The sequence below is a fragment of the Nannospalax galili genome, unplaced genomic scaffold (genome assembly GCF_000622305.1).
Source record: "Nannospalax galili isolate Female #2095 unplaced genomic scaffold, S.galili_v1.0 scaffold397, whole genome shotgun sequence".
Classification (NCBI taxonomy): domain Eukaryota; kingdom Metazoa; phylum Chordata; class Mammalia; order Rodentia; family Spalacidae; genus Nannospalax; species Nannospalax galili.
The window spans coordinates 3874233-3895764 of NW_008341879.1; the positions used below are offsets into that span (position 1 = coordinate 3874233).

At 40.6% G+C, this 21532-nt stretch overlaps 1 protein-coding gene across 5 annotated transcripts in view; it reads left to right on the forward strand.

Annotated features, from left to right (window-relative positions):
- Positions 1-21532, forward strand: part of Asph (aspartate beta-hydroxylase) — a 251777-nt gene that overhangs the window by 184368 nt on the left and 45877 nt on the right. For all 5 annotated transcript variants that reach the window (XM_029565628.1, XM_029565630.1, XM_029565627.1 and 2 more), the window contains 3 exons: positions 6436-6534; positions 11477-11566; positions 16872-17009. In XM_029565628.1, the coding sequence (XP_029421488.1) occupies positions 6436-6534; positions 11477-11566; positions 16872-17009 (327 nt within the window). The remainder of the gene's footprint in view (positions 1-6435; positions 6535-11476; positions 11567-16871; positions 17010-21532) is intronic.

A 21532-nucleotide genomic window follows, 5' to 3' on the forward strand; every position in this document is an offset into this window, starting at 1 on the left:
CATTCTCACCGGACTGAGCATAGTGGGAGGCGCAGAACTCCAAATATCACTATATCGCACAACTGAGTGGGTTTCTTTTAAAAGAAGCATTACTACATTGAAAGCAATCTGGGTTTTGCCTCCTCCTCACATGTCTAAGCTAATGAGCGGTAGCTAATAGATGCTCTCTCCTTAAGCAAAGTTTGTCCCGGTGTGTTTATATCTCTTTCAAAAATGATTTTCAGAAAACTAATGCTAGAGTTACATATTTTTCTTCACATTGATTTTTATTTTGGAATACATTTATAAAAATCATGGTTAGCTCCTAGTTTTGGTTTTTGCTGTTTTTATTTTCAGCACAGAGACTGGATTTACAGAGGTAAATAGACTACTCTCATCTATAACTTCTGGAGGCTTCTCCCATTTCTCTGTTCCTAGGTAGTGACACTGCCACTTAGCCAAGCCACTTGAGGTCCAAGCGCATCAGCCCCAGTTTTTTACTGCCCTTCACTCAGCCATCCCACGTTTGTTAAATGCATGCACTCCATCTCAGGACCAGAATTATTGAAACGACGCAGAATGTGCCTTCATGGAGATTATAGTTGGAAGCCAAGTCTCCATCTGCTCATTTTATCTTCCAAATCGCTTCACCTTCCCTGGCCTTTACACATAGGTACTGCTCACGTTTTGCTTGATTTGACCCAGATTCCTGGGCCTGCAGGCTTGCTATCCTCTGACCTTCATCATCCTCCAGCACCATTTGACCATAGCCTTTAGCTCTAACGCTCCTGTGGTTCCACAGCTGTGTTCTCCAAAACCCTTTGATTGTGTACCTGTATTTGTTACTTCTCTGTTGCTGTGATAAAACACTATGACCAAGGCAAGTTATAGAAAGAAGAGTTTATTGGGCTTTCAATTCCGGAGGGATAAAAGTCCATCATGGTGGGAGAAGCATGGCAGGAGGCAGCCGGAGCAGAAAGCTGAGAACGCACATCTTCAAACAGGCACAGGAAGCAGAGAGAGTGAGTCTGGAAATGGGACAAGGCTGTGAACTCTCAAAGCCTGCTTCCTCCAGTAAGTCTGCACCTCTGAACGTACCCTAACAGTGCTACCAACTGACTAAATATTCGTATACTTAGAGCCTATAGGGGACAAGCCTCATCCAAACTACCACATTCCTTCCAGGCCAAAGTGAAATGCCTGCAGTATGTTTATGGATTTAAATATTGTCCACTTACATAAGTATGCTAGTATAATATGTACATTATGAAAAGTAAACTCCCTGCAAAGAAGTTTTAAGCATGAAATATTTAAAATGCTTTAAAAATTTTATTGAACTGGCAAAAATCCTTTTGCTCTCACTGGAATGTTAATATTTCAGTAATATCAGTGCTACTTATGGATTTGGTAGTGTGGTGGTTTGATGGTTTGAATGAGAATGTCTTCATAGGCTCCAAGTATTTAGACATTTTGTCCCCACTTGGTAGCGCTCTTTTGGAAGATTTTAGGAGGTGTGTCCTTACTGGAGGAAGCACATCACTGGCTTTGAAGAGTTCTTAAGCCTTACCAGTCAGTCTCTGCTTCCCGTGCCTGCTTCAAGATGTGATCACTTGGCTTTCTTCTCCTGCCCCCTTTGCTGCCATGATGGAAGTGTAAGTTAAAATAAACTCTTCCTTTTGTAAGTTCCTTTGGTCACAGTGTTTCATCACAGCAACAGAAAAGCAATCAATACAGGTAGTTCCCTGCATCCATAATGGATACCTTCGAAGTCTCAGAGTGGATGCCTAAAGAGGAGGATAGCTCTGAACCCTGCATATATGCTACACTGCAGTGGTACTTTGAGCCATTATTGAATAAGATGCTTACCACATAAGCAGGGTGGTACTAAAGCAGTCAGTCTGCTGGTAGAGATGGGTTCTAAGCAACAAGCAGACAGGTAGCATGCACAGTGTGGGAACTCTGAAGGGATCCTTCCCATTCCAGGCAGAATAGATGGAATAGCAACATTTCTTCATGATATCACATCAATCTACAATTTAAAACATGGATTATTTATTTACAGAACATTTAATATTTTTGGACCATGACTGATTGTGGAAAATGAAGTCTTCAATAAAGGAAAGGAGACTACTGTTTGTGGTCTTTTAAAAGTCCTTGAAATGTATCTTGTAATGTGTTTGTATTGAGAGTAGAAATATAGATATTTGAGTATAGAGATAGGTAGGTATATAGACAGATGATAGACTGATAGATGACAGATAGATTAGATAGATAGATAGATAGATTGATAGATAGATGATAGATGGATGATAGATGGATGATAGATAGATGATGGGTAGGAAGATAGATGGATAGATAGATAGATAGATAGATAGATAGATAGATAGATAGATGATAGATAGATGACACAGAGAGATGATAGATAGATGATAGGTAAATATAAAGAATCTGTAATATTATTTCACTTTCAGTCTGGGTTTCTTGCAGCCCCACCTGTGTCACTGTGTATGGGTTTGTCGAAGCTGTGGGTTCATTGCACATCCATCTCTAAAGTGCAAAAACATGGTACCTAAATGTAAAGAAGCAAGTGGGAGGCTGCTCTAGAGTCTGAACTCTGTCTCACCCTCCTGATCCTGTATGTGCCACCAGATAGGCTGCATGACTGTACCTACAGGTGAGCTCACAGTCATGAGCCTGCTCCATAATAAGTACATTTCAGAGCAGAAGTGCTTGTAATTTCTCTTCCTTATGGTATTATCTTGACTGTGTTACAAAACAGAATGCTTTGATAATGTGACTCCGGCCCTATTCTCCAAGCTCTTTTCCTATTGTCTTTTGTGGCTGTACTTACAACATTTCCCTTTGCAGTTCCCAGCCCACAGTCCTCATTTTTCTCTTTTTAAAAGATTTGTTTTATTTATTTATGTGTATACACCCATGCTTATCTGCATGAGTGTATGTGCATGTGTATGTTGGGGAGGGAATGCATGCAGAGACCAGAAGAGGGTGTTGGAGCCCTTGGAACTGGAGTTACAAATTTTAAAAAATATATATTTTATTATTTTTATTTTCTTAATTTTATTTATTATTTTTATTTTATGTGTATGCGTGTATTGCCTGCATGTAAGTAAGTGCACCCGTGTCATGCAATGCCTGCGGAAGACAGAAGAGGTCATTGGATCCCCTGGAACTGACGTTAGGACGGTTGTTAGCTGCCATGTGGGTGCTGGGATTCAAACGTGGGTCCTCTGCAAGAACAACCAGTGTTCTTAACCGCTGAGCCATCTCTCCAGCCCCGAGTTATGGATGTTTTAGAGATGCCCAGTATTTTAGTTATTTTTCTGTTCCTGTGGTGAAATACTGGGGCAAAACAACTTAAGGAAGAAAGCAGGTCTTTTGGCTTACAGTTCCAGAGGGATAGAGTCTGTCATGGCAGAACTTCCCTATAGTTAGGGAAGCATGGTGGCAGGAGCAGTAAGCTTGCTGATCATACTTTCATCCACAGACAGGAAGCAGAGAGAGAGAACAGGAAGTTTAATGAGGCAGTAAACTCCCAAAGCCCATCCCCAATCACCTGACAGCTCCACCAGTTGGGGGTCGTGTTCAAGTACATGAGCCTTTGGGGGGCATTTCTCATTCAAACCACCACACCCAGCTTGTTTCATGGCTGATGGGCTCTGAACTCTGGTCCTCATGTTTAAGCAGGAAGCACTCTTCACTGCTAAGCCATCTCTCCAGCCCCAGCCTCACAATCCATTTTTTTTCCTCTCTCACTTTTTCTTTTGCCTTGAATGCCTTCTCCCCACTGTTGCCTCCCTTCCCTTCTGGTAAACTCCTATTTATCCCTAGATGCCTTGAGGACCATACTTCTAGTCAGATGCCCCTCCTGGGACCACTGCATGTGCCCTGCCTATTTCTGTAAGGTGTGCCACCATGTTCTGTCATCATTGTTGCAAATGTGTCTCCTTAGCTTGATTGAAAGCTGTCTGAGAAAAGAGAGAATAATTCATTCCTGTTCGTCTATCTGTGGCCTAGGAGAGTTCCATGTATTCTGAGATGCCTAGTAAATGATTAAATTTGCTAATTACTTCATGGCTATGTGCCTACAGTAAACAGAAATGTCACCTATGTAGCTGCAATAGTTATAATGATCTCTGCATATCAATGCAGGCAGAACTGATGTGTGCTGATTCTGTTCAATTCCCGAGGCACATTCTCAGCTCAGGCTCTAGTTTGGGTCCTGTGAACCAAAGAAGCAGAGCTGGTGTTTCAGGAGCTCTTACTCCACACAGCCCAGCATCTACCCATCCATGCATTTTGCACAGAGTTCCTGAGAGCTCCCTGCCCCCTAGCCCAGGGGATGGGCAATGAGTGGAACAGACATGTTAGGAAGGGAATAAAATGCTCAAATGGGTCAGATGGTGATGGGTACTGTGAAAGAAACTCAGCCAGAATAAAGAACATGATATGACTGGGGTGGGGTCTGTTTTATAGTGGGGGAATGGTCAGGGGAAGAATGCACTGAAATAGTATAGTGACCTTTGACCAGGGGCATTCTCCCTAGATAAAGGGATGCTGGAGAGAAGAGTGACTGAGCCAGAGGAATGCTGAGTACCATGGCAGTGGTGTCCTGGGCTTGCTGTGAGCAGCAAGGAATCTACTTTGTCTCAGAGGGTCGGGGAAGAGCAGAGCCAGACAGGTGGGGAAGCCTTAGAGGTAGTTCCTTGTTGATCTTTCTCTCTGAATGAAATGAACCTGAGGAGGGATGAGGTCTGACCAGATTTAAGTGGGTTCCCTTAGGGGCCCATGTGTAGAATGAACAGCAGGGGTACAGAGGTTCAGCAGGTAGGAGGGTCCTGCAGAAAGGCAGGGAAGAGATGAGATTCAGTCTAGGGTGTAGCAGGTGAAGAAAGTATTGCATGTTAGGATTTTAAATATGCATTGAAGGTCATGGTGGCCAGAAGTGGGACTGAATGAGCTCCAGGACCAGCTAAAAGCACACATTGTGTGCAGTGAGTCCAACAAGAGCTTCATGCTCCCTTTCTAGGTACCCTGCACTTCCTGTGTAAGGCCCCCATGATGGCTGTGACTTCCCTTTTCCTAACCAGGTCAAAGATGAAGAGAAGAGACAGTTACATACCTCCCACATGTACCTCTCAAGCCTTCTTCATCTTTCTCTTTTATTTTGTAAATTCATTTACCTAAGCAGCTTCACAAGCTAATAATTTTTATTTCTTGCTGCTAATATTTAATTTAGAGGCATTTGCACAATTTATTTTTAAATCATAATAAACGCATATAATAATAAACAATGATGTGGTTTACATGAAATACTCACCTAGGTTTTATCAAAGAGTATTGGATTTTCTCACCAACCTTATACCAGTGCTTAAAATGATCTGAGCTCCCTTTGATTTTTTATTCATACACAATTTTTAAGCTTTGTATTTCTAAATAATTTTACCGTTCCAAAGGCTGCACAAGTAGGACAGAAGTTGCACACTCAGGTCTCCAGCTCTCTATGCACAGCCTCAGCACAGAATCAAAGATGAATTTGACTCTGGTGCCATGACAGGCTAGCCTGTGGGTTCATGACAGTCAGAATTCTTCCAGTGTCTCTGCTTAGGACCTACAAGGTACCTCATAGTCCTCACATCTTCTGGTCTGCTCAGCCTGTGATAGCTCCTCAGGGTTTTTTCACCCCCTACTTTTGATAAGCACAGGCAACTGGCTGGTGTGTAGTATCTGCCGGATGCTTCCTCACAGTTCAGTCATGGGGGTTAGGCTAGTACCAGGAACTATGCTGTGTCCTCTGAATGTGAGTACAGCATGTCTCATTTCTTGGAATGAATGCATGGTCGTGGTGATGTCCCCTGCAATGCCAGTCACATTCCCTTTGTGATCGCCACACATCTGGAGCAGATTCTTTTCATGTCATACTTTGCCACTAATTCAGCGACCACTGATGAAATTTTTGTTGAATGAGTGGATCCTGATATATTTAGGCTTGTATGTTAGCAATGTATAATATATAATATTATACACACACACACACACACACACACACACACACACACACACACAGTATATAATAACCATGCCTTTAAACACAACAAATTCAGGGCAGTTTTCTCTAATCACTAAGGAAGAAAAGCCACTGAAGCCGTATCAATGGACAGGCATTTTGCTGATTTGCATTGTTAAAGCCATGCTCCATCAGTTCCTGCCTTCTCATTCATGACTTTATTTCGTGTGTAAGTGTGAAAAGCAAATCGAGTTGAGAGTGATAAGGCTGTTTAAGTGTAATGATAGCAGTGAGATGAATTTCTACCACAGTGTTTGAAGGTATAATATCATAATCCAGTCCAAGTACAGCAAAACCATTTAAAATTTGTTTTGACAATTGTTTGTACAGTTTGTGCTGTCACAATAGCTTTTTGTTTTCTTGGCCTTCAGGTTCTGAAGGTGACACCAAACGATGGCTTTGCTAAAGTGCACTACGGCTTCATCCTGAAGGCACAGAACAAGATTGCTGAGAGCATTCCCTACCTAAAGGTAGCCGTCATCACTTCCCATCTTTCCACCCCTCATTTCTTGGACTTACGTGGATCCCCTTGGTGATGGCCTCTAGATCGATTGGCATGCACTGAGTCTTCTGGTCATCAAAATGTGCCCCCTCTGACTGCAGCATTCATGTGGCATATGTTCTTTTACCTGACTATCTTATAGAAATACCAACATGTGAGCTACTTGGACATCACTGTGACCAAAATACCCAACAGTGACAACTTAAGGAAAAGTTTGTGTTGGCTCACAGTTTGGGAAGGTTGCAGTCTGCCGTTGTGGGGGAGGTATGGCACAGCTCATGGTGTCACAATGTGTGGCAGCTGCTTCCTCACCCTATGGGCCCTGATCCTAAGCAAAGAATTAGAAGCGGCTGTGACTTTCAAGTCCCATCATTGGTGACCTACTTCTGCCAGCAAGATTCCACCAAAGCAGCACCAAAAGCTGGGGCCAAAAACACACAAGCCTTTGGGCAGATAGTTCAGACTTTAACCATCTGAGCAGTTACTATTTGGAAATGACTTTATGATGGAATTCCTAAAACTAAAGTTGCTAAAATGTTCTTCAGTATATATTTAATATTGAATTTTTATGCATTTCATACAGAACATCTTAATCATCTTTATACCTTTCTCCCACAACGCCCCCCTCGAATTTCATGCATTCTGTCATATATTTTAAGGGCCTATCAAGTCAAGTTTGTGAGCCCAGATGTCCCTCAGTGTAAGTTCATCCACTGGAGTCTAGTTAGCCTATCCCTTAAGAAAGGATCTACTCTCTCTCTCACCCAGCAGTGGTGGAACAAGAAAATGTATTACTAAGTGAAGTAACACAGACTCATTTGTGGATCTTAGCACCAAATCTTATATGTGAGAATATGTCCTGATATAACTGCAAAAAAACCCCAGGAAAATGGAAAGGAACCATGGAGGTAAAGGGAAGGAAAGAGCCTGAGAGAGGGAGATATTAGGAAACAGAAGTTACCAAGGGGGAAATGGAGAAAATGGGGCTATTCAACTGGGAAGGGAGGAGGGAAGGACATACAAGGAACCATGGGGGTAAAAGGGAAGAAGCAGCTCAAGAGAGGGGGGATAATGGGAGACAGGTATTATCAAGGGGGAAAGGGGAGTAACTTTAACTGGGGAGGGAGGAGGGAGGTTAGACTGAGAGAGAGAGAGGAGAGAGATAAATAGCACTTAGGTGGTGTGAAAAACCAGAGGGAATGGTATTAACTCAAAAACCTTACTGAAAATTACATATACAACATTTGAACATGAGTGCATGTGTATACGTGAAGGCTATATAAAAAGGAGCACATGCCAGACAGGAGAAACCTCCCTTAATGGCCAGGGCAGTCCATGAGACTCCTAAAATAATAAGGCTATTGCCACAGCCCTTGATTACTTCTCAGAACCTGAAGGTAAGACCCTATTGCTGAAGACAGGACTTGGAGCAAAGGAGCTGGAACTAGCCTGGAAAGCTCCTCCCTAAGGACTATCTCTCATGGTTTTGGAGGATACTGTGCAAGCTGCTAAGGGGAAAATCAATCAATGGTCCAACCCATCTTTTCTTTTTTTTTTAACTTTTACAAAAACTTTATTGAGAATTTACACATGCATATAAGGTGTTTTGATCAAATCCATGCCTACTCCCTCCCCTCCAACATTCCCCCCCTCTGAAGAGGTAACCCTAAAATCTTTTAAGGATTAGATACTAGCTCCCAAATAGTTTTGACATTGTGACATTTTTGGCCCTTGGAACAGAGTGTGTTGCTAACAGGCCCAAGGACATTTTGACTTTTAACCCAGAAACTGGCTACATTTCTTTGGGGTCTTTTTACCCTAACTGCCTAGCCAATTCCTACCTCCTATTCTTATCATGCCATCCTCTGAAGGGGTTACCCAAATTGCCAATAGGGAATAGGGACACAGACCGCTCTGGCTTCTTCCATGCTGAACAGGGATGCAGGCTGAGGCAATTGGAGTACCCCTTCAGTGGGTCTATCTAAAAGACTCCCAAATTGCATAACTTTTGTCTCTAAGGGGAAAAGAAAGTCCTTGAATCATGATAGGAGATGTGAAGGAGAAGTAAAGGCAAGAGTAATTAGCATTACAAGTTCTAGACAGGAAACTAGAAAAAAGTCAGAACAGGGCAATTTTCAAATGTTCCTATGAGAGTCCACTGGAGTTTCTTGACAAGGGCTTCCACAAGCATCCCTCTATTGGGTTCTTCCTCATTTTTCTTTTGTCTTCCAAGGCTCTTCCCAGACAACTAGTCCAGCCAACCCTATCTTTAAAGCCTAATAATCACAATGACCAGTACAACCAACTATAGCCGTGCAGTAGTGGCACTTTTATCTTGGGGGTGATCAACAGTTTTTTATTTTAATTAGCACTCATTAATTATGTAAGATAACATGTTTCATTATGACATTTTCATGCATGTGTGTAGCATACATTGATAATATTCACTGCTCTCTGTTATAATTTTTATTCACTGACACAAGTAGACCAAAGTTGTTGATACGCTATGAAAATGTGGACAATGCATTAATGTTTCTTTTATAAGTTAAGTATGTACAGAACCTACTCTGAGGAGGATTTTGGCTGCTAACACAACATGGGATAAAAAATTGTAGACTTGTTACTTTTTCTACCATATCAAACAGGCCTGATGAATTCCAGTAGAATCATACTTAGTTTAGCTTAGAACTATCCAATAAAACTGCCTGCCAGGATAGAAATACTACTTACCTGTAGTATTCATTAGAGTGACCACCAGCCACATGAGACCACAGGCCCTAAAGCATGACTACTGTGACTGAGAAAGTGAATTTTAAAGTTATGTAAGTTAGTTTCAGTTTAAATAGCAATACTACCATATTAACAGTAGCTGGTGGCGTAGCCTTTTTACATGCCATGTATGTCTGGCTTCTGTGGTCTCTTGAAACAATTGTAATTGCTTGCCATACTTGAGAGTCGGCACATTTTATACAGTCACACAGACTTCGAGTCTCTCCTGAAAGGTCCTGCCTGGACCACACCCTGGTCACAGAGTTATGCGTCGGCATCCCTTGGGATGGGATGTGCCCCCATCTGTCCAGTCTGCCATTAAGCTTCTGCAGTCCCTCCATTCCTGGCAGGGCCATGTGGGCATGTGTGTTGCTCTGGTTTCAAGTGTTCTCCACACATTTCCTTTGACGAGGACAGCCTGCTAATACGCTTCCAGCTAGAGATGGGAAAGCAGAAGCTGGAATGGGTACTTAACAAACAAGGATGCTTGCACACCAGGCAGTATGTTATGCTAGTTACTGTTTTCCAATATTATGTAAATAACATTTCCTCTGAGAGAAAGATAATGAGCTTTAGAAAGTTATGTTACTATGGGTAGGAGGGGCACTGCCTGCCATACTGTGTATGTGGACGTCAAAGGACAATTTGCAGGAGTTGGCTCTCTCCTTCCACCATGTGGGTTCCAAGAATCAAACTCAGGTCATCATGCTTCATAGAAAGTGCCTTTACCCACTGAGCCATCTCACCTGCCCTAAGAGGAAGGCTTTTTCTGAGGAGACCTCTAAGGCGCAAATTTTCAAAAAAGAAGTCCTTGGTATTAAAATATTTCAGACTTTTGTCCATCTTTTGTTTTTCCAAATATATTCTATTAGTATTTTCTCTTCCCTTTTTAAAACGCAAATCTCATTTGCAGTTTGTGTGAAAATGGGGAGAAATGGCAAAATGTTTCACAATAGAAATTGTTTAATGAAAATTACATGTGTCAGGATTCCAGTTGGCTTTCATAACCCTCTGTAAAGTCTGTAAAAACTTTCATTAACTGGTCATGACACATTTGTTTTGTGTACAAAGAAATATGACTTGCATTTGGATTGCCATCGCCTGAAACACTAGCAATTAAGTCTTTGGGTTTAGGAATAAAAAGACTCTAGGTGGCATATGGTCAGACTTGGAGAGCAAAGTAAATGTGAGAAATACTCAGCCCAAGAAATTATTTGGAATATTGATTATGCTAGCTCCCACAGTGAAAGCACACAAATAAATGTGGATTTTATGGGCTGTTCCACCTTTCATTAATAATAAGCTTATTGTTAAATTTAACTTTGTAATCTCATTTTATTTTTATGTTTTAAATGTTGACCAACCTCAATGCCATATTTTTTTTATTACTATGCCAAAGAGAGGCAATTTTTAAAACATTTTCCAGGAATAACTTGAAGCAGATTACATAAAAATACATATACAATGAAGAGTAACAGGGAAAAATAGGAAAAGAAATCAAAGACAAAAGGACTCACCAATATGGGGTCAACTTTGGTGGAATAATGAAGGTATATATTGGCTCTGTTCTCTCTCCTTTTTTTTTTTGGAAAATCCTAGTGAGTTTATTGGGCTAACAGAGTATAGGGTGGGGATTTATTTAAAGAAAAGTGGGCACCCTCCCCCATTTACAGCTGCACTCGAAAGTCCACACTGAAATGTAGATCCTGTGACTTCCCGACAGCCTCACAAAATGACAGGAGAGGTACCTCATGGTGTCTCAGCTTATATATCCTTAGCCCCTCCCCCACATGCAGCTAAGGCCTACTGATTGGGTGGGAGGGGTAACTGACACCCCCCACCCCCATCGATTCCTTGATGAGTATGGAAGGAGCTGTGACTACAGCTTGCTGGCAGAGTGGTCAGAGGATATTCCACCAACCTCTTCCACAAAAGTCCCTGAGCCTTGGAAGCGGAGGGAGGTGTGGGATGATCTTCCTCCCATTGTGTCAATTCCATATTTTAATACTGAGATATAATTTCCAGAATCTTAGGTTTTCCTATGCTATATTGTAGTTTCTACATAAGGAAAATCTACATAAATCCAGAAAGGAAACTTTGAATTTCATCCATTCACAAATCCTAACACTGTCTTTTTCTAGGAAGGAATTGAATCCGGGGATCCTGGCACAGATGATGGACGGTTCTATTTCCACCTGGGGGATGCCATGCAGAGGGTGGGGAACAAAGAGGTAATGAGTGGATTTGTAGCTTTGTTCAATAGAGGATAGAGTGACAATAATCATTACTTCTAAGAGACAGAATGTTACAAATATTTTGAGTATAAACTTTTGAAGGCAGTGGTCTTATGAAGAATCTTTGGGATTTAGTTTTTTTCCCCGTAAGGCACCTGCTAACTAATCTTAAGAATAGCCTTTTAATTGATGTGTGTATGTGTGTGTGTGTATGTGTATGTGTGAACATATATGTGTCAATGTGTATGTCTAGTGCCTTTATAAAGAAGTAAACGTTGACCTGGAAAATTATCATTAAGAGCACTGGCTGCTGTTGCTGAGGCCCTGGGTTTGGATCCTAGCATCCATGTGACAGCTAACAACTGTCAATAACTCCAGTTCCAGGGGATCCAATGCCCTCTTCTGACCTCCATGGGCATTTCACAACATGGATGCACTTACATACATATAGGCAATACACTCATACATATAAAATAAAAAGAATTAAAAATTTTTAGAAACAATTTACACAGATTAATTTTTGTTTCATTTTGCAATTTCCACAACTGTTTTAGAACAAACTCTTTGACTGATTGCTAAGGACACTGATCTTAATTGTTAACCATGTAGCTTTCATATTAAGTTTAAGCTGAACATCTGCAGCTAAGATGATAGGCACCAACACATACACATGCATGTATGTGCATACACGCATACACACACAAATGTAGTAATTAGAGCAAGTCACATATTTTCTTTATGCTTGTTACTTTTTTTCCCTAAGCACATTTACCAGCTTCTATAAACATAACATTGGGTCATTAGTTGTGAAATCATGTACCATGAATTTCCAGCCCCCTTTACAACAAACACACCGTGATTTACATTCTAATGTAATACAATGTAAGGGTTCTAAACTCAACTGTCTTTAGAGTCTGCAGAGAAAAAGGCAAAGTGACACTCTGAATCTTTATAACCATTGCCTTCCATATATGACATGGAAGGACGACACAACTTCACGTTTCTAAAATTAGTTAGAATAGCTGAGAGCTCAGAGAAGCAAGGGGGTTCTGACAGTGTAATCCCTTGTGAAAACATAAGTAAATTTGGGGTACTAGAGGTGTGGACAGTTGACACTGTTTGCTTTTGCATTTCTATTCATCTATATCTTTCACCCTTTAACCTACCAGTCATTCAACTAAAATAGCATGAGATGCCAGCAGCAAAGACAAAGAAGGACATATTTCTGATCAGAGGTCACTATCTGCTCCTTCATGCTTCTCAGTGTAAAAAGAACCATCCTTTGAATAAAAGGATGAAAAAGAGTCTGCTACAATGTCTAACACTGTTAATTGTTCGTGTCCAAATACTATAAATATAATTGTCACTAATTAGTTTATCTTTGAACATTTCACAGTGCAGGGCAAGAACAGATAAAAGAAGTCTATGATTTATCTCACATCTTAGATGAAAACAACTCTTCAAGGGCAACGAATTCACTACCGAACACTTGTTAAAAGCCTGCTATTTGAGCCTATGGGACCGTTCTATCCACTTAACATTAATATGCAAAGAACAGCACAGTTCTTGAATTTAGAAAGTTCACAAGGATTCATCCTTTATAGGGAACAGAAACAAGCCCATAGTAGCCCATGTTAGCATAACCTGATACTAGGTTTTGGATCTTCAGGTCTGAGCCGGCCTGCGTGCAGCAGTGACATCCCGTGCTTCCGTGCATGGAGATCGGCTCTGACAGGGGTGTCACATGACAGCCAGTCTGTAGCCTCTGCCGCAGAGGCTGATGAGAAAATGGATTTTAAGGAACACTTTTGTTTTGATGGAGAGGAAAGGGGAGGAAGATGTCTCATGACAGTCCTTAAGCTTCAGTGGCCCCAGCATTTCCATAACTTCCAGTCCACGTAGCCCAGGTTCGTTTCCTGTGCCCATGACGTCACAGAGCAGTCTTCTCTGAGCTGCTCTCCTCTTAAGTTCCTTCTCTCCTTCCATGCACTGCCGAACTTCTGGAATCAAAATTTGGGTCAGTCTTACCTCCTCCCTCCTGTACTCGAGGACAGGTTCTGGGGAACAGGGTTCCTGGGATGGTGGGCAACCACTTTCTGCATGGGGTTGTTAATTCCACCTCAGCAGTGGGTGTAAACACCTGACTGTTGCGTCTTGCTTTCGTCTCAATTTCTGCTACCATCATGTGCTCCAAACACCCGTGATTCAAAATAAAACAAAGCCCTGTTTCCACAGAGTGGCATTTACAATCCTACCCATGCAAGCTGCAGCCAAGTGTTCTCACCAGAATTCTGTCTCCCAACTCTGTTGTTACACATTCTCCAGACAGGCAGTCTCCAGCTAGGCCACTCAGGACAGATCCATCACAGATTCCTCAGTTGGAATCTTTTACCATGTACATGCATCTGCGTGTGTGTGTGTGTGTGTGTTTGTGTGTGTAAAACATGCATAGCAATAATTTGACAAAAATAGAGACAACATTGATATAGAATACATTTAAGATGGTAGGTCTGGGCTAGGAATGGAGTTCAGATGGTAGAGTGCTTGCCTAGCACGCCTTTCCCTGGTACTGCAGTAACTGGGCATGGTACGTACCTGTAATCCCAGCACTCAAGAAGTGGAGGCAGTAGGATCAGAAGTTCAAGGTCATCCTCGACTACACAGTGAGTTTGAGGTCATCCTGTGCCCATCTGAAAACAACAGCAAAACACCAAGAAGGTAGGTAGCTCAGGCATGTCTACTGTGGGTTTTATTAGTCCTCATTAGAGGTATAAAACTCCTAATAAACAAGGGATAAAAAGGTTATTTTCGCAGGTTTCTTACTTACTTGATTATGGGTTTTCCTTGGAGTTTTTCTTGTCAGTTTACATGTCTAAAAAAATCCATCTGGATTCATTGGGTTCAGTCTATGATACCAATAGAAGCAATTTTAAAATTTCTGAACAATCATTGTCATGATTTTAGTTCTCCTAAAGGGGAAATGACAGAGGAATGCTAATTCAAGGCTCTTGTTTTCTGTGCATCTCAGAAGAGATCATACAGATAGTGTGAACAGGTATAGTAAGGCCACAAACATTGGACAGTGAACCCTGTAGCTCAGCTACTTTGAGTGGTGATTGGGATTTCCTGCTAGTCAATCAATTTGCATAGCCCTTCAAATGAGTTACAGATGACTCAAAACTAATGGACTGTCAGACTTTCCCAAATTTCGTCTGTTGTAACTGGTAGTGTTCACTTTAACACCAGAAGGTTCAAAAACTAAAACTCTTAAATTCAGTTTTGCTAAAATCATAATGATCAAAGTAATTTCAAAGGTGAATGCTAAATTTTTTTAAAAATTGACAGTAATTGGCCATTTTAACTTACTGGGTTTTAAAGAAACTCTAGGCATAATTTATATGTGTTTCAAGAAAAATATATAAGTAGAGCTGGACATGATGACACACGCCTTTAATCCCAGCACCCGGGATGCAGAGGCAGATCTCTGTGAGATCAAGGCCGGTCTGGTCTACATAATGAGTTCCAGGCCAGCTGGATCTACAACAAGGAGACCCTGTCTCAAATCAAAACAACAATAAACTCAATGTTAAAGAGCTTTAACATTTGTAAAATGGAGATATTTGGGGCTGTTAGAAAGTTCTGCTGAGACCTTTCACATAAAAGCAGGTAGTGAGGGGATGTGGGAAATTGGAGAGGCATTGTTCCCATACCTTACTGTGTTGCCGAAGAGACATTTGAAACATGAATGTTAAACACTTTCAGAAGTTATAAATTGTATCTGGAGTTTTACAAAGAAGATATTAAAGTTGATATTAAATGCTTGTTTTATTGATCAGAGCATATGTATTTAACTAGGTATGATGGCATATGCCATAATTCTAGCTCTCAGGAAGTTGAGGCAAAAGAATCCCAAGTCCCAGGCTGCCCTGGGCTACAGAGGAACATGTGTGTGTGTGTGTGTGTGTGTGTGTGTGTGTGTGTGTGTGTGTTGGGTGGGTATGGTATGTGGATACATGGTGTGTGTGGAGGGGTATAGTGTGTATGTTTTAAATCACTCTTTTAAAGAACAATCCTTAGATCAAAATTGCAGCCATGTAGGTGATGATATTCAGCTCACTACCAGAAAACTCTTCCATTGCAGAGACAGTGGACCACATGGTGCAGGCAGCCTATAGGATGGGCTACTTGGGATCGTGTGATGGACTGTCATTTGGACCAGCCACATAGAGCAAGTGCTCTGCAGCCAGCTGTCCATGAAAAGGCTAGTCTTGGAGGCCAGTTGTATCATGTTAGAGCTGACTTAAAGCCACAAATGCTGTCCCTTATGGCAGAAGATATGTATAAGTTAGGCACAAAAGTTTCCTTCTAAAAAATATGATATGAACTGTCATTCTATTTATTTGCCAACTCACAATATTATTTCCTTTCTGTCAGCTCTGTCACCTTGCTGCCTTAAATGTGAACATGAAATAAAGTTACCAGAAAAGGTAGTTTAGCAGTCTTATTCAGCAAATGCAAATATATTTATAGAAATTATTTAAATAATAATCTGGTTCTTTTTTAAAGGAAACATAAAAATAGAACTTACAAAATGAAAGCTATAAATGTGGTCTCCTTTGGTGCTGTAAGTTAATGTCTGCTCAACATGAGTTCTAAACTGGCTCAGATGTGCAAAAACCAAAGTAGATGGGGCATGATCCAGTATCTACAGATCCAGCAGCCTACAAGGGAAAAGGAAGTAGTAGTGTTCATTTGTCCTAACAGCTCATAGTCAGAAACTCGGTGAAATCATAGTATTTCCCCAGGAGCTCAACAGGCAAGACCTTGACTTAATGACCTCAAAGTACAGATGGTCCCTAACTTAAGGTAGGTGGGCATCCACATAAGGTTCTTCAGTTTTTCAATGGTATGAGAGCAGCATGCATTCAGTAGAAACCATACTTTGAATTTTGAGTTTTGAGCTTTTTCCTATGGTAGCAATGCATAGCACAGGACTCTCTGTGACAGGGCATGGTGGCCCACCTCCAGCCACTGGCAACTCCATCAGCCATGCAACCAGGAGGAGAAACAAAGGACCCTCTACAAGGATTCTCTGAGGATGAAAGAGGATGTTCTGTGGGTTAGGAGGAAGAAATGCATTTTCATTGTAGACTATTTTCAGTTCACAATGTGTCTATCATGACATCACCCCACTGTAACTCAAGGAACATCTGTAGTACTTTATGTTTACTGTCTTTTAAAATAAAAATGCCCCCTCTAAGGACTCGTGTGGAGCAGCCTTTCTGCCCTTCTCTTTTTCCAGGCATATAAGTGGTATGAGTTGGGGCACAAGAGAGGACATTTCGCTTCTGTCTGGCAGCGCTCTCTCTACAATGTGAATGGGCTAAAGGCTCAGCCATGGTGGACGCCCAGGGAGACCGGCTACATGGAATTAGTGAAGGTGGGTAACTTCCTTGCCATACCAACCTGATCTCTATTTCATCCTGAAATCAAAGAACACAGGTTGTGGAAAGGAATATCAGAGAAATAAATATAATTATAATAGATGATATATAAATATATATCATTATATTATATAAATATAACTTATTTCCAGTTATATTTGCAAATCATAGTGCAAAAGAATCATTTCTTTTAACTGAAAGTATCCTTCAGACGATGAAGAAGGAAATTTGTCTGGGATAACTGTTCATGAACTATTTGGTCATAGCACCCCTGCACTCTTAAAAGGTACTGGGCTCCCTAAAGAACATTTGGTTTCATGGGTTATACCTGTCTATATAATCACTAGAGATTAAAACTGATATAAAATTTTAGTTCTATGTATTAATTCTTTAAAAATAACTCCATTACATATCAACATAAATAACTTTTTACAAAATAGTTATATTTTCAAACATAAATTGTAATGAGATTGAGATTAGGACATATTTTTACAACCTCTTCAGTGCTTGGTTGAAAGCAGGAGGAATCCGATATCTGCTACCCACACTAGGGCAGTGATACTGAGTATCACATAGCCCTTGGAAAGCACCCCTGTGTGCCTGAGCTGGAATGAGCAAAGAGCACCTCTGTATTATTAAGAAGATAATTTGGGGGACTGGAGAGATGGCTCAGGGGTTAAGAGCACAGCCTGGTCTTGTAGCAGTGTCCACTTCGTGGCTAACAGTCATCCTTAATGTCAGTTCCAGGGAATCCAATGCCTTCTTCTGGCCTCTGTTGGCATTGCATGATGGGTACAAGTACACACATGCTGGCAAAACATTCATACACATAACATAAAAATAAATTTTGGTGGCGCACACCTTTAATCCCAGCACTCGGGAGGCAGAGGCAGGCGGATCCTTGTGAGTTCAAGGCCAGCCTGGTCTACATAGTAAGTTCAGGTCAGCTGGGACTACAGGGAGACCCTGTCTCAAAAAGACAAAGAAATAAAAATACAAGAAGATAATGTAGGTCTTTCAAACCCCTCAAAGGTCTAGAAACTCAGGGTGTCTCTGGACCTCACTTTGAAAAATTCTGACCCTGCGGTCACAGGACAAAAAAGCAGATATAAATATTTTTAGAAGACATCATAACACATATATAAGAGAAACCAAGTGAGTCTAAGAACTTAAAAGCTACAGAAGAAGGTTTTATATCAGTAGATTAAATCTCAATTTTGAAAATGCTTGTGATCTCCATAGAGAATGGTCGGTTTATGTTTGTTTAGGTTAAGTCCATCAACTAAATGGGACTTGGTGCTAATTCAATAACAATTTCCACATGATATTATTTTGTACTTCAAATGTAAAAATGCATGTTATGGTTCAGATGGGCTTCTGTATTCTGGCTGACCTCAGAGGTTCGTATAAGAAGATATATTGTGGTTTTCAAAGAATTAAAGATCCTGCATATATGGGAAACGAGGGAAAGAACCAGGGAGACGCATTGCTAACTCTAGACTCCGGGTGAGGACATGTGGAAGCTTGCTAGACTCCTCTTTCTGCAGTTGGGGTGTGCTTTAAAGTGTTCACAACTTCTGCATGAAAAAACACCTGGAATAAAATGGGTCTTTAAGGCTTCTTAGACACCACTGATCAATTTGATCTGCTTGGGAAGAAGAGTTGTAATATGCTTTCAATGTACTCATCATTAAATAGGTCTTGGCTATGTTTATTCTTATTTCATTTAGCAGTGTACTTAGAATCATACACTCCAGTTGTAAAGTCAACTTCCATCCTTCAGGCTTTTGAGCACTTTACAGATCAGAAAACAGTCTGAAGATGGCACGTAAAGATTGATTTTAAGAGGTCCCAGATCCAAGCAGAAGCAGTACAGGAACATCTTCTTGATGAGCCTTTTGCACTTAGCACTGTCAGCCTTTTACTTTTTTCATAAAATTCCATCTACCCTCAGAGCAGAACACATCGAGCTCTTCTGATTTTCCTGTACCATTCACATTTCCATATAAATAATTTCTAGGTGTTTATTTCACTGCTGTATCTTTTAGGATGCTTTCAAATTCAAGTAACAGATGAAGCTCAAACATTGCTTCAAAACTAGGGGACCTGATTGATTCATGTAGCTGAAAGCCTAGTATTGGAACAGACTCCAGTGGTGGGGTCATCAAGAGGAAGGTATCTTGGCCACGTGTTTCTTCTTTGGTAAGCTTTGCCTTTGCTGTAAGATGGCTGCCAGCAGCACCAGGATTGGGCCTGGAAAATGTTAAAATGCCATAACACCACTGAGTCAACACACCAGCCCTAGGAATCTCCTGGGAGACCCTTTTCTATGGGCAATAACCATGCTACATGGGGAACAGTGACAAGGGAGCCTGAGGCACAGAGTATCCAGTAACAGGATTCAAGGACGAAGGGAATGCATCTCTTCACCAATCCAGGACAGTAACCTGTCCTTTCAGTCTGACTGGACCAGTTTAAGTGTCAGCACCTGTGAAGTAGTCCTCAAGTCAACAGATCCAACCCAGGGAGCTTCCTCTACACTGAGTGGCTAATCTGGGGGAGGTAGACAGGCTACAAAGCCAGCATTCTGTTTGAAGGTGTTGAGGATCCTTTCTGTCTCTACACCCAAACATTTTGCTCTGTTTTTTTGTCTTCTCATTTCATCATTCATTTTAGAAGAAATCTCTATTTTCATTCATCTACTGTGACAATTTTTACTAAAGCATTGCTACCCAGGCAGACTGCTCTCTCTGTATTCCATGTTCAGCTATATGGAAACATTAGCATGCAATATGAAAGTCTATTTACCAGGCAAATCCTTTTCTAAGTTTATGGTTTTAGTCAGTGTCTTGGTCCATTTGGGATACTGTAACCAAATCCCATAAACAGAATGTCTTATCAACAATGGAGATATATTTTTCAAGATTCTCCTGGCTCCGTAGTCTAATGTGAAGATACAAGTAGAACAAGTGTCTGGTGAGTGTGTGCTTCCTGGTTCACAGATGGTGCAATCTCAGTATCTTTGTGTGGTAGAAGAAGAAAGCCAGCACTCTGTCAGTAAACTACTAAAATTAAGGTAATATTAAGCTGAACTAGGTTGTTTTAAATAAAGGTACTAACACCCACTGATCTGTTTTTAAAAATGTGCATATAGAGAAATTGGAACCTTCAAATACTGCTGATGGTTACATCAAGTGGGGCAACCCCTTTGGGAAACAGTACAGTTGTTCCTCAAATAGTTGAAGATAGAATTACTGCACAGCACAGCCATTCCACTCCTAGGTATACACCCCAAGGGAGTAAAAACCTGTTCATAGAAAACATATACATGAATGCTCACAGTATCATAATTCATAATAGCAAAAACCTGAAATATCCATCTACATGTGGAACAGATAAACAAAATGTGGTATGTATGCACAATGACAATTAAAAAGAAAGAAGTTCTGATACCCAGCACAGCAAAGGTGAATGTTAAAAGATCATACTAAGTTCAAGATGGTCAACAAAAGAACAGACATGACTGTGTTCATAGAATATATTGTGTGTTAATGAGGCAAATCAACAGATACAGAAAATAGGTGTTATCTAGGGTCTAAAGGGTTCCTCTAGTGTGTAAGAGGTTACTTTGTGGAGTAAAAATATTTTAAAATTTAAGTGTTCATGGTTGCTTAACTTGAATATACTAAAGTCCATTGAATTGTAAAAGTTAATTGAGTGAATTATATAGTATGTGAGGCATATCTAAATAAATGTTTGAACTATGAACTATGATAGCATATGGTAGTTCAAATACATAGTAAATAGGTACCTGCAGGATGTTGAAGACTTACCTTCATCATCAGCAAGGCAAAACAGTGCAGCACTTTAGAGCCTGCACTCCACAACCACACTGTCCAGTCATTCCATACTAGCTATGTAACACTGGGCTATGGTCTTTGCATTTCAGTTTCATTACCTGCAAAATGTGCACCACAACGGTACCTGTTCAGTAGGCTGTTCTCTTTTTTAAAATTTATTTATTTGTATTTTATGTGTATTTTATCTGCCTGTATGCATGCGTGTAAGTATACCACATGGGTGCAATGCCTCTGGAGGCCAGAAGAGGGCATCAGACCCGCTGGAACTGAGTTACGGACAGTTGTTAGCTGCTATGTGAATGGGTTCTCTGCAAGAGCACTTAACTGCACTCAACTGCCATCTCTCCAGCTTCCAGTAGGTTGTTATGAAAGTTTAATAACTAGGAAGTGCTTAATAAACATTGGTTATTGTTATTAGGATGATGTTATTTTAATTCCCTATTTTTGTAAAAAGCATTTTCTAATTTCTTTTTCTTTAACCCCCTCCTTTGGTTTTTTTTTTTAATTTTTAAAAATTATTTAATAACAACATACTTAGAAGAAAGAAGCATATCATTACAACACAATTGACATATTCAATAACGGTTTCCTGAGGTAGGATGCATCATTTTCAAAATTGGCTGTAAATTTTTAGGTTTACAGTTGAATTAATATAATTA